The sequence below is a fragment of the Frankliniella occidentalis genome, unplaced genomic scaffold (assembly GCF_000697945.3).
Source record: "Frankliniella occidentalis isolate FOCC.00 unplaced genomic scaffold, Focc_3.1 Scaffold1, whole genome shotgun sequence".
Classification (NCBI taxonomy): domain Eukaryota; kingdom Metazoa; phylum Arthropoda; class Insecta; order Thysanoptera; family Thripidae; genus Frankliniella; species Frankliniella occidentalis.
In genome coordinates, this window is record NW_026267131.1 from 5,084,677 (window position 1) to 5,096,696 (window position 12,020).

The 12,020-nt window shown below is 52.2% G+C and overlaps 2 protein-coding genes across 8 annotated transcripts in view; one reads left to right on the top strand and one right to left on the bottom strand.

Moving 5' to 3' along the window:
- The window catches only part of LOC113217307 (maternal protein exuperantia), a 542,899-nt gene that overhangs the window by 454,129 nt on the left and 76,750 nt on the right, over nt 1–12,020 (top strand). The gene's annotated exons all lie outside the window — the stretch shown is intronic.
- Nucleotides 1–12,020, bottom strand: part of LOC113217292 (protein shank) — a 110,485-nt gene that overhangs the window by 35,401 nt on the left and 63,064 nt on the right. For 5 of the 6 annotated variants that reach the window (XM_052270453.1, XM_052270309.1, XM_052270405.1 and 2 more), the window contains exon 1: nt 10,653–10,886. The exons of the other annotated variant lie outside the window; for it this stretch is intronic. In XM_052270453.1, the coding sequence (XP_052126413.1) occupies nt 10,653–10,722 (70 nt within the window). In that variant the 5' untranslated portion in view covers nt 10,723–10,886. Of the gene's footprint in view, nt 1–10,652; nt 10,887–12,020 lie in introns of those variants that run through there. 6 annotated transcript variants of the gene reach the window in all.

Genomic DNA, 12,020 nt, shown 5'->3' on the forward strand with positions numbered 1-12,020 from the left:
GAGAGAGAGAGAGAGAGAGAGAGAGAGAGAGAGAGAGAGAGAGAGAGCAGGAAGACACCCACAGCGACTGAACTGCTGGACCGATGATAAAGTCATTCGCGGAGCGACCATCCAAAACCAATAACATTGGCTGGCCTGCTCTCTCTCCACCGCCGCCCCGCCGCCCCGCCCTCTTCGTCGGTCGCCTGCTCCGCGAGGCATCGGTCGTCTCTGTCACTCTGAGCGGCCGAGCCGCCCGCAGGCCGATAATTATTCAATTTGGCCGGGAGATTCGTTTCATCCGAGCGACCGCGGCCCATAGATCTCTGATCTCCTCCCCACTCCCCCCCTTGCGGTGAAAATCGGTACTAAAACACAGCAGAACCTCCCCATAAAGAGCCGGCTTTTAAATCACTGCCATTTTTACGGCACTTTCCTCTCTCTCTCTCGCTGCTCGGCCGATAGTTTTAAGCAGGTGTAAAACGTCTATCGGACAGATCGATCGTTCTTAATCGACGCCGATCGCGCGCTTCCGGTGATAAACTTCACGCCTGACGAGGAAGTCTAGTCTGGCGCTGACAAATCAGTTGACACATAACATCCAGCGTCAACGACAGTGATGTAATTGAAGTCGCCAAAAAAAAACAAAAAAACATCAAAACGGCCAGGGTGAGGTTTCTTTTTCTTTTTCTTTTTTTTTTTTGAAAAATTTAGACGATTTAATCAAGCAACAGTCATTAAATCTCGCACTGGGAAGCGAGTGGACCGTTACCGTCCGTGGCTGCAGGGCCTGCAGGGTGGGTATACGGGCAGCACACCTCGGGCCGTTACCACCGCTACCGGGCTGCACGGCGCGGTACGGCACTGCCGAGCATAGAGCCAGGCACAGCAGCGACAACGTCCGGCGGCGGGGACGGCGGCGACGTCGCGCGGTCCAAATGTCTTGATCGGGACGCTCGCGGCTCTGCAACCTGTCCACCACTACTACCGGCACACAACGTAATGCGGACCGGCCACGCAGAGCCAATAGCGGCCCGCTTGTGTGTGCATTTCCATACGGATCCCATCGGGTGTAGCGGCCGGGCCGCCGCAGGGCCGCGAGCGCCGAGCGCGGCAGTAGTGGTGTGGTACCCGCTGTCGGTGCCCGTGGCCCGTTACCTGTCAAACGGACTACTGCAGTGGCAGCGGCAGCAGCGGACCACCTCCCACATACCTCTCCCGGCCCAGCCATACCTGGCCGCCCCCGCTCCCGCAGCTGTCCAGCCCCAGCCGGCTCCAGAGCAGCTTCCGACCGCAGCAGCGGCGCGGCACAGCAGCGCGCGGGTCAAGCTGAGCGCAGATAGAGGCCCCTCCACAGCTCCGCAGAGCGGCTCCAGCGGAGGGAGGAAGAGGAGGAAGCAGACCGCTCATCACGGCCGCTCATTGAGAGGAAAGTAAAACACAGCAGACCGCACCACATCGCCCCTGCGCGTCGGCCGGGGTCGTTCCGGGGTCGACGCGCAGGGGCGAACACACCGCACGCCAACGGAGCGACCCGTAGAACGACCCGACGACCGGAGAAGGGAAAATACTTTCAAATTGCAACAACATGCACCCAACTTTTCATTTCTAAATAAATCTAAATTAAATTCTTGTCCTCCCTCCTCTCTCCTCTCCCCAACTTTTCATTTCTAAATAAATCTAAATTAAATTCTTGGCAAGAGTAACTATATATTTCCTCAAATATTTTCTTGAATATAAAAAAAATATTTATATTTGTTTTCAGTATAAAGAGTTTTAAATTTATCATCTGCTAGAAAAAATAAAAGTAAATAAAATGTAGCTTGCCCCGATTTTTGTCTGCGCTGGCGAGACATAACGCCCCATATACAGGCGTCATGTGACCCCGGAGAGAGAGGAGGGGAGGGGAGGGGCAGGAGGGCGTACCGAGAGTAACCGGACGACGACGGATGGCCGCGAGAGGGGCGGGAGGACGCAGAGGTCACGTGATCGACTTTAGGATTCCGAGAAGCAGGCTGCTCGCATCTAGTGTGGATCAGCCGCGCGAGGGCCTGGCCTCCGGCCTGGCGTGCCAGGAAGAAAAAGAACCGGAGCCGGAGGCGAGAGAGACAGACAGAGAGAGAGGCAGGAAAGAGGAGAAATGGGGAGATACAAGAAAGAGGAGCCCTCCCGCGCCTCCATCGCAAGGAAAAGGCAAAGATCAAGCAAACGGAAAAATGACTCTTTCCTGACGAGGGATGCAAAAGTTCCGCTGCCACAGAGAGACAGCGCAGCAGGCGGAATTACACGGATTCCAGGAGCGATTCCAGGTGAGCAAAGCGATAGTCGTTTCCGCGTCGCCCTCCCTCCTCCCGGCGCCGCCCGGTGTTTGCGGTGGATGGCAGCGCCTGGCTGTGCCACAGCGGTGACACACATTCCCCATTCATTGACTTCTGGCCAGCAGCAAGACACCGACAAAATTTCTACCACAGAAAAAAAAAGCCGTCCGTTCTTCTCTTTTCTTTTTTTTTCACCCAAGACATGCCAGCCTAGGTAAATTATTTATGAAATCATGCACTCTAGTGAAAGTAATTGTTGAGTGCTGCCGCCGGTGTTGTTATTTCTGTCGATGCAGAAAGAAACGTCACGCGCGAAACCGTTGCGATTATTGCACGAAAAATTTCTGCGGCGGAGAAAGGAAGTAATGGAGACGAACAAAAGAAACGGGCGTTGGAAGCTCCGTTTTTTTTCATTCGTTGGCTCGCATGCGTCCGATATTCCCACTGCCATCGACAGGTGCCCCCCGCCCCTCCCCCTTTTCACCTCGTTCTTTCTCGAGCTGGTGCAGTGGCCGACCTGCACTTCTCGGAGACAACGGGACACAACCGGCGGCTCGCGCACAACAACACCGGCGGACGAGATGTGTTCTTTTAATTCCCCTTTAATTTCCCCCCCTCTCCCGGTCGCTATATAGCCACAGTAAAACAAATTACTGCGGATTTTCAAAATTATTTTCCTAGCTCCATATTTACTTTGAAAACTACGTACTCGATCGTAGGACAAATACGTCCGTTTTTCCCGTATAGACAGATGACGGGGGCTTGGCGCCTGCGAGTCTCGGGGTAGGCCACACCACAGTACTCGCAAGCACTGCAGGCGAGATATTGCCTACCTATCAGGCGCTATCAGAGCTTGCATAGCCTAAACCCCATAGCAGTTGTAGTAGAGAGTGACGGACGTACTTTCTCGACGATCACTAAAGTGACACACTACACCGGAATGTGTGGTTGTCACACACTGTGCATGCGTCTTCATCCCCTGACCCTAGACGACGCCTAGGTGTCTCTGGGGCTTACCGTTCACGACGTGAAGGGCATGGCGCAGAGAGTGCGTATCGCACACGACTCGTTCCACTTGACCGCACGACGGCGTGTGGCGGGACGGGGCGTGGAGGGGCGTGGCGTGGAGGGGCGTGGCGTGCCCAGCAGGGGGCACCGAAGCAGTCTAGTCGGTCGCTCACACAAGGACACGCACACCAGACCATACCGCGCGGTAGGGACCGCGAGAGCAAGTCAAACGACATCCAGACCGTCTCTCTCAGGTGAGAGAGACAGAGAGAGAAGAGAGAGAGAGAGAGAGAGAGAGAGAGAGAGAGAGAGAGAAGCTGGGCGCCCAGAACGTACCGGACAAGCGCGTAGGTAGAGCTAGAGACTCGACAGGACACACCGCGCTGGTGTTCATCTGAGGCGGTGCGGAGCACAAGGTCGGGCTAGAGTGAGAGAGAGGGGGGGACAAGACAGCACCCTTCGGCAAGGTAGCGAGCAATCCAATCGCATTCACACCTATCAAGTCGTTAAAACCGCAAAGACACACGCTCGGCCTTTCTCCATCCTCGCCCCCCCCTCTCTCTCCCGCCGGTCTTGCGACTGTGACTTCGTCCGGTGCACTGCACGGTGCACGGGACGCAACACTCGCCTCGCTGTGTCGGATCAGTTCCTTTCCGGAGGAACTTCGCGTCGAACGGGGCCGGAAACTTCCAAGAACGATCCGCCTTGTCCGATTCGCCTCTCTCGCCCATCTCTCTCTCTCTCCCCTCTCCCCTTTCCTTCCCCCTCGTTCGTCGCTCTCCTTCCCTCCACCTCTGTGGTCCAGAAGGCTCAGCTTTTAGAGGCAGTCCCTTTCTCCTGGGAAAGGGATACACGGCTCGCGTGCGGGCCAGCCGCTCGGGTCGTTGGTTTCGTTCTGCCGATATCGCCAGAAAATATCGCATCGCGATAGCCGGCGCCAACGCAAAGGCCCTGAAATAGTAACACAAGTCACACCCTGTACGTACCAGTGCCTGACGCGATGAAATTTTTGTGGAAAAACACATGTCCTTGTAACAACCCCAGCTGTTCACAGATCAGTAATATCTAAAACTACTACAATTCAAGTAACGAGAACTGGGACTTTCAAGACTTCAAGATTATCACTCTTGCGTATACGAAGCAAATACTTCACAACTGCGGACAATTCGGAAACTTTGTGCGGCGCCTTGAGGACGGAGTGAATGGGGAGTAGCCACCCAACCGCACGCGTGCCTGCCTGCGGTACAAGTATAACCAAACAAAGAACGAGGGCGACGATATCAGCCAACTGGTATTTACTTAAGAAACGCACAAAAATGATGTTCCCCACGAAAATCTCTGTCTTAAGTTTCACATATGCGAGGCTTGATTCAAGGTCATTCCGCGATAATTTGACCTTTTTTTTTTTCCTTTTCCAGACCGGAGCAGTGCGTTTGGCGGAAGTGCTCGGCCGCGGCCCGCAGTCGAGTAAAGGGCCGCCAGGCACGCACCCTCTGGACGCTGCGGAATGCCTCATACTACCTCCACTCGACCTCGGCCCTGGCTTTGCGGTGCGGTCCGACACTCGCCTGCTTCCTTTGGAAGGCCAAACCGAGGTGGTCAGAGAGAGAGAGATAGAGAGAGAGAGAGAGAGAGAGAGAGAGAGAGAGAGAGAGAGAGAGAGAGAGAGAGAGAAATACCGTGAAGGGGGTGATCTCGGTCACGAGTGCGACAGAGAGAGAGAGAGAGAGAGAGAGAGAGAGGAGCGTCTGCGATAAAGGACGGCGCCAGCCCAGCCCAGGTACGGGCCTATCGCACCATTTACACTCACAACACAGAAGACAGAAATCTTTCGGCTCAGACTAGTTCCCGTGTAAGAAAAATGTTCTCCTTCCTAAAGCATTTCGGCCTCGTTATCGCCCCAAGTAGAAATGTTCCCGATTGTAGAGGGCACACAACTTTTCTTTATGTAGATCAGAACATGCATGTTTGTCGAAAGAGCGAGAGGAACCGGGGGCGTCCTCCTGAGTGCACCGAAAAGAAGTATGGTCAGTTTCGTAAAAGTAGTATACCGAGCCCGTGAGTGAACGGCTCGATGCACCGCCACCGCCGCCCCGAGCCGACTGACCCAATGCCCGATGCTGCTGCTGGCATCATCAGCCTGTTTGCTTAGAGATTGACTCACATCACGGGGATTGCCTGCAGCGCGGCGAGGAGGTGCGCGCAGGGCGTGGCGTGGCGGACCCCGAGCCACCGCCGCCGCCGTCACCATCACATGCGGGCGAGCCGAGTCATACTCGCGCGCACCGCTCTCGAGGTTTACGGAAAATTGCCGCGCCGCCGCCACACCGTATACGTATCGCTCGGTGATTTGCGGTGGGAACCCGAAGGCGCCTCTCCCCGCGCTGCACGACACGACCGACGGGCACCTCCACCACGACGACCCGCGGACATAACCACACGGCAAAAAATGATTGGCTGAATAGCTAAGCCAACAGCAAAATACGGTGTAACTAATTATTTAGCTATGTAGTTAAAATTTGGCTTTTCTTCGCTACACAACTAAGCTTTCAGCTATATAGCTACATTTTTCTGACATAGCTGAATAGGTTAGCTACGTTGAGCTACATAGCCAAAATTTTAAGCTACATAGCTAAATATAGCTAGATGTAGCTATTTTTTTTTGTCACGGCCAATTTTTCTCAGCTTCATAGCTAAATAATAAGTTGTCCCTACTTATCTTTTGGTTTAAATTTATATAGCAATTTTTATATCCTTGTAACATCGCGGATTCAAAAGTTTTTGAATGCAGCAGAATGTCAATTGAAGCTACGACACGAGGCAAAGTGAAGGGGGCTCATGAGACAAAGAGTGGCGTCGCGTGGCGGGGGGCGTGGTAGCAGGGCGCGGTGGGGCAGCCTGGTCGGGCGCCGCGGACAACGGGCGACAGTGTCAGGGGCATGCAGCGGACAACACTGAGCGGACCTTCTCATTGACAGTGACTCGGGTCGTACGTAGCATAGTCAATGCCTGAAGAAAGTCGAGCAATGTTTACTGTGCTGCTTGCGCTCTACGCTTACACCTAACAGTTTTACGATTCGAAACATTTTTGATTATGCGTGAATTGTGATTGTTATTACAATTTTGTTTATGCAATTTTGTGTGTACTATAATATTAAGAAAATTTACAAAGAACAATGTCGCACATTTATCTCAGGATTCATGAATGTACAACATCCTTTTCCGTAACAGTAAATTAAGGGTAAATATCATCACGACAGTGATCTCTTTTTCAGACAGACATATCTCGTTATCATATAACGATATCAGCAATGATATCATTGCCGAACACACTCGTAAGATATTTGGGAGCTCTCCAGCACTTTTCACAACATGTTAAACGACCCTGAGTGGAATATTCGGTAATATCATGAACGGTGTGGTCGTAAAACAAAGAACGTTTCGTAATACGTAAAACTCGATGCGGGTCCAGCAGACCATGATTGCTGCTTCCACAACTGCATGCGTTTTTATTCCCCTCACGAAAAACAAGACAAGTAGGCCCCCAATCCTCCAGTTTTAGGGCTTAGGAGACAGTGAGACTACACTTAAATCATATGGAATTTTTTATCATATAGTTCAATGGATTTTTGGCAACATGTTCAGCTGACAAAATTTGGATGAGGCCGGATGAACAAATTTGTCCATACTAGCGTATTAAAAATGCATAATCTGTACATGTTGACAAAAACCCGCAATCTATGAAAATTAGTTGGATTAGATTTAAGTGGGTGTGACAGTGTCGGGGCCGTCGGATCGGATTTCGTACACACTCCAGCGAAATAAGAAGCTATTGTCTTACGACCAGTCGCATGTCTTTATTGAGGCACACCGGGCGAGGTGGGCGGCCGGAGGCGGCGGCACACCGTTGGAAATGACATTACAACCTTTCATCCATGTTTATCTGTGTAATATCCTCTCCAAAAAGTCACTTCTAAACGGGGGCCGAGAGCCTCTGATAGAAGGAGGATAAAATACGTGTGCTGTTTATAAATTTATAAAGGAACAGAGAAGCTGTATTATGTTTGAGTTGAACCAGAACTATTAACCTGATGTTTCTGACTGTGTAGCAGTAGCAGCCGCTGCCACCAGCGCACATCGCGTCCCACCAATCAGAATAACGAAATAAGCTGGCCCGGCCATTTAAGGGCGAATCCGGTCCGTCTGTCTGTGTGCCTGTCTGTCTGCCCGCCCGTCTTTATGTCTTCCCGCGCCCCACCCGGCGTTGCCCAATTGGCACAACAAACAGATCCTGCCCAGCAGCGCAGCAAACAGGAGGGAAACGAGAGGCAGAGAGATCCATTATCGCAAAGGAGAAGGGACTTCCCGGTGACCCTTCAGCCCCGCGGGGGGTTCCTGCTGTTGGGCGACACGACAGAGGAGCTGGCCTGGAGCCTGGAGCGAGACCTGCAGCTATGGCCTGGAGCCGTGCTCAAAATGTACGTCTATAGGGTAAACTGTACATTTTCGCTTAGAACAGTCCCGTTTCAGCGTTCAGTTTTCACGTGGGTGGTGGTGGTGTTGGTGGTGGGGTGAGTGCATGGTGTTTGGGCACGCTCTCGCGGCGCACGCCAACCCCGTCATCTCATGGCGATCGGATAGGAGAGATAATAAGGAAATGGAGCTCCCCCCCCCTCTCTTTCTCTCCCTCTCTCTCTCTCCCTCTCTCTCTCTCTCTCGGCGAGGAGGTGTAAGTGGGCGTTGGGGGAACGGCCCGGCGGGCCCGACGTCAGTCAGTGTTCATCGCGACACCACGCGACCAGTGAGCAGGCCAAATGGGTCGATGAGACCATAGCAGCAGCACTCGGGCACAGATAGGCCGAGACCATTCTATCCTAGGTAATTCATTTTGCATAACCCCTAAAAAAGAAAAAAACAGGACCCGATATTTAATTATAGAGGAGAAAGTGCTTTTAAACTTAATCGGAAAAAAATTAAAATAAATGTCGTTTGGCGTGTTCCGGAATTCTGTGGTCGAGTATATTCCGAATGAAGAAAGAGCACGCACCCCGCCCGAGCCGAACCCGCCCCGCACGTCTCTATGGAATCGTCGGGATGGAATCACGGAGTTCCCACGCGCTGCCGATGGGCCGATAAGGACAGCAGGGCCACTGATTGTCACTGCTCCACATGTATAACGCGTGCATAACGCAGCCGTGGTTACCGGGCCGTCGTTACCATGGTTACCACACAGAACCAACCATAGGTCTGCCCCGTGGGCTCACTCACTCTCCCCCCCCCCCTCTCTCTCTCCCTCTCTCTCTCTCTCTCTCTCTCACCAGCCCAGCGCACCCACTTCCAGGTGGATGATGGCGATCTATATACCAATGGCACAAACTGCCATGCGTGTGTGCAACGACGCCAAGGTACGCGTCAGGCGGCGTCAGGCATGGTGTCGTTCACACTTTAGTAAAAGTGTGTAACACAGCGCGATGCACGCGGATGCCAAACCCAGTGCTACATCGCAAACTTAAATGTGTGACTGTCACACACTTTGTAGGGGAGAGAACGCCAATCGTACACAGAGAGGCACGGCACAAGTGTGTGATTTACAAAGGGAAATCCACGACTTTACTCAAGTGTAACGATTACGCGAACGTGAATTAACACACATACAACTGTGCGACATTCAAACACTTGCGTTGCTCTCAGGGTCGAAGGACGATGCGGATGCGCGCCGCTTTTGCTGGCAGTGGAACTCGGCGCGGTCACTTTGGTGCACGCGAGGTGGCCTCATTGGTCGAACGTACCAGTCGGGAGCGCCGGGCTGCATTCGCCTCGCTCTCGGGAGCTCGCCCACACTCACCTGCAATCAAACAAACAGAATGTCACGGCGGGGTCACAGGTGAGGTGACCGGTGGACTATGCACTGCCGCGTACGGGCAAACCTCTTCTTCACCGAGACATGCTAAAAACGAACGCAAACGTTCAACCCATTAAACAGATTCGAATAATTTTCAATGTACATTTCTCAACATTGGGTAGAGGAAAAAAATGAGAATAAAATAATGTTTTTTTAAAATCTACCTGAAAAATTGCAGTGATTCCAAAGCAAAGGATTAGGAACTACTGACTCAGTGGTTATTCACTTACACTGCAACAACGCCACATGATGCAATTGATATGCAGTAGTGGAACAATGCTTGCGCAACTTTGCCTTCAGAACATCATTATTTGATAATTCAACGGTAAATGAGTGAAATTTTATCAGTACAAACAGTAATAGTGCTGATTACATTAATCTATGCATGAAATTGTTTCCTTACAATTATGTACGTCAAAGTACAAAACAAAGAGAAAATTTGGGAAACGCCACACGATGATAGTAAGCGCCTCCAACATCCCGATTGCGTCGTTATTATTCGCAAAACGTCGCACATATCTCCACCCTACTTGAAATGAGTGTCCATACCGCAATCTGCTTTGTCGCACGCCCGCGCAAGAGCGCAGCTGGTAGGAGAGACAGATAGATAGAAAGACAGACAGAGAGCGAGAGAGAGAGAGAGACAAAGAGAGGCTCGGTTTTTGGAGGAGACGTGCTTGACTGCTCGGCCCGGCCCGGCTCATTCCCGCGCCATTATCCCACCAATCAGCGTGCGCTATTGAGGCTCTCTCTCTCTCTCTCTCTCTCTCTCTCTCTCTCTCTCTCTCTCTCTCACACACACACACAGCCGAGCTGGTACATTGAAACAAGCCGAGGCGCGTTTTGAAACGTAATTACGGGCGTCGTGGGTGTAACCCGACAAACGTCAGCGGGAGGACAATGTGTGAGAGAGAGAAAGAGCGAGAGAGAGAGAGAGGGAAGTGGGGGTGGTGGGTGCAGGGGGAGGAATGAAAACATATCGAAAGAGATAAAAGGAGTGAATAATGAGGCAAAAAGGGAAGGGAGGGGTGGGGCGTAACCGAGGCAGGATATCCCTGACACGCGGAGACAACTTAGGTAACGAAAACTGTCATATAGAGAGAAGGATGCGGACAAAAGAGGCGCGAAGCAAAGGTGTTTTTGTGCAGATGTCGCCTGTGGGACTTAATACACTGATAAAAACAAATGTGGACATATTGCACACCCATGTGTGCAACTTATTATTTTGCGGGTTAAATGGGTTTTAAATGAATGGCGCCCTTCGTACTGTGCAGGCATTAAAGATTAGTAAATATGACGTGAGAAATGTCCAACGATTACACACTGAATTATATTTAGTCTAGCACGGATTGTATAAAGTTTGTTCACTTGAAAATACTGCACATTACTTATTTGGAGTGCAACTGCCTACGCTTGTTTTACAAGTGCAGCGAGTGGAATGTTACCTGTAGAGTATTCCGTGACCGCCTGCGGGGGAGGTGGAGGGAGCGGCGGAGGTGGTGGGGGTGGAAGCATATTATTCCTTCTTTTGGTAATGGCAACTGATGGAGAACTGGGACGCGAAACACAATCAATCCAGAGGCAGCATACGCAGACGAACACTACTTGTTTGTCACTCTCGCGAAGGGAGAGGAGCACACGCGGACGCGGTACCGCACGCCGGCCCCCTTGGCCTCGACTGACGCCGGCCCGGGCCGCGCGGGGCCCCCTTGTCCTTATCAGGGCCACAAAGGCGGCGGCGGCGGGCCCTTCCGCGGGACCCTGGGGCGGGCGGTCAGGTGGGGTGATAACGGTATGAGAAACGTATCGAACGACCGGCCGCTTGACGTAAGCAAGAAGCGCCAAACGGCAATGTGCAAACTCACTCTGATGTCCGATGGAGGGCGTGTCCGCGGCAGGGACCTTGTCACTGGAGGAGAATGCGGAAAAAGGGACCGAGCCCGATATCGAACTTCGTATTGGAAGATTGGGATGGGTGGGGGGCGCGGGGGAGGGTCAAGTCGAAAACCCCAGATGAAAAACTGTGAAGCTTTAGCGGTCCAAAGGTGCTTTCACAAGGAAAACAAACACTGTACAGCAATGCAGCTCTACTTCGAGCGTGGCTCACGGCCCAACCCTCATTACACACCGCACAGGCAACGGCGCAAAAAAGAGCGTCATAAAATTAGTCATGTGCAATTGCTGATACTTATATCTGACCCAACGCCCCGCGCGCGGAGACCGCAGACACGTTCCACGTATTCTCTTGGATCACGAAATCCTTCCCCGCTTCTACACACACCAACAGAAAACTTTTAAAAGCCTAGATAAAAACTACACACTACACTAAGAGAAATAAGCATGGTTTGAAATAGGGTTTGATGTTGGCCGCAAGTGGCCTCGCCACCGGCCGAGCCCCGGCTGCCTATCTCTCGGCCACAATGGAGACGGCCGTGAGCGGATGACTAATTATAGCGACGTGCAATCTGACACCTTCCCCTCCCCGCCACCCTCGCCGAAAGCGTCTTCACGCTGCTCGGACTAAGTCACAAAACTAATCATTTGCCGTATTGCACCAAATACTGTACCAAATATTTTTTTTGATGCAGCAATTGCTTATTTAGCAGTACAAATGAAGGAATTTTCCTCTGAATTTACCCTCCCCTCCCTCCCTCTCTCCCTCCCTCTCTCTCTCTCTCTCTCGCACCAGCCCAGCGCACCCACTTCCCTGTCCATGCCGGCGATCTATATACCAATGGCACAAACTGCCATGCGTGTGTGCAACGACGCCAAGGTACGCGTCAGGCGGCGTCAGGCATGGTGTCGTTCACACT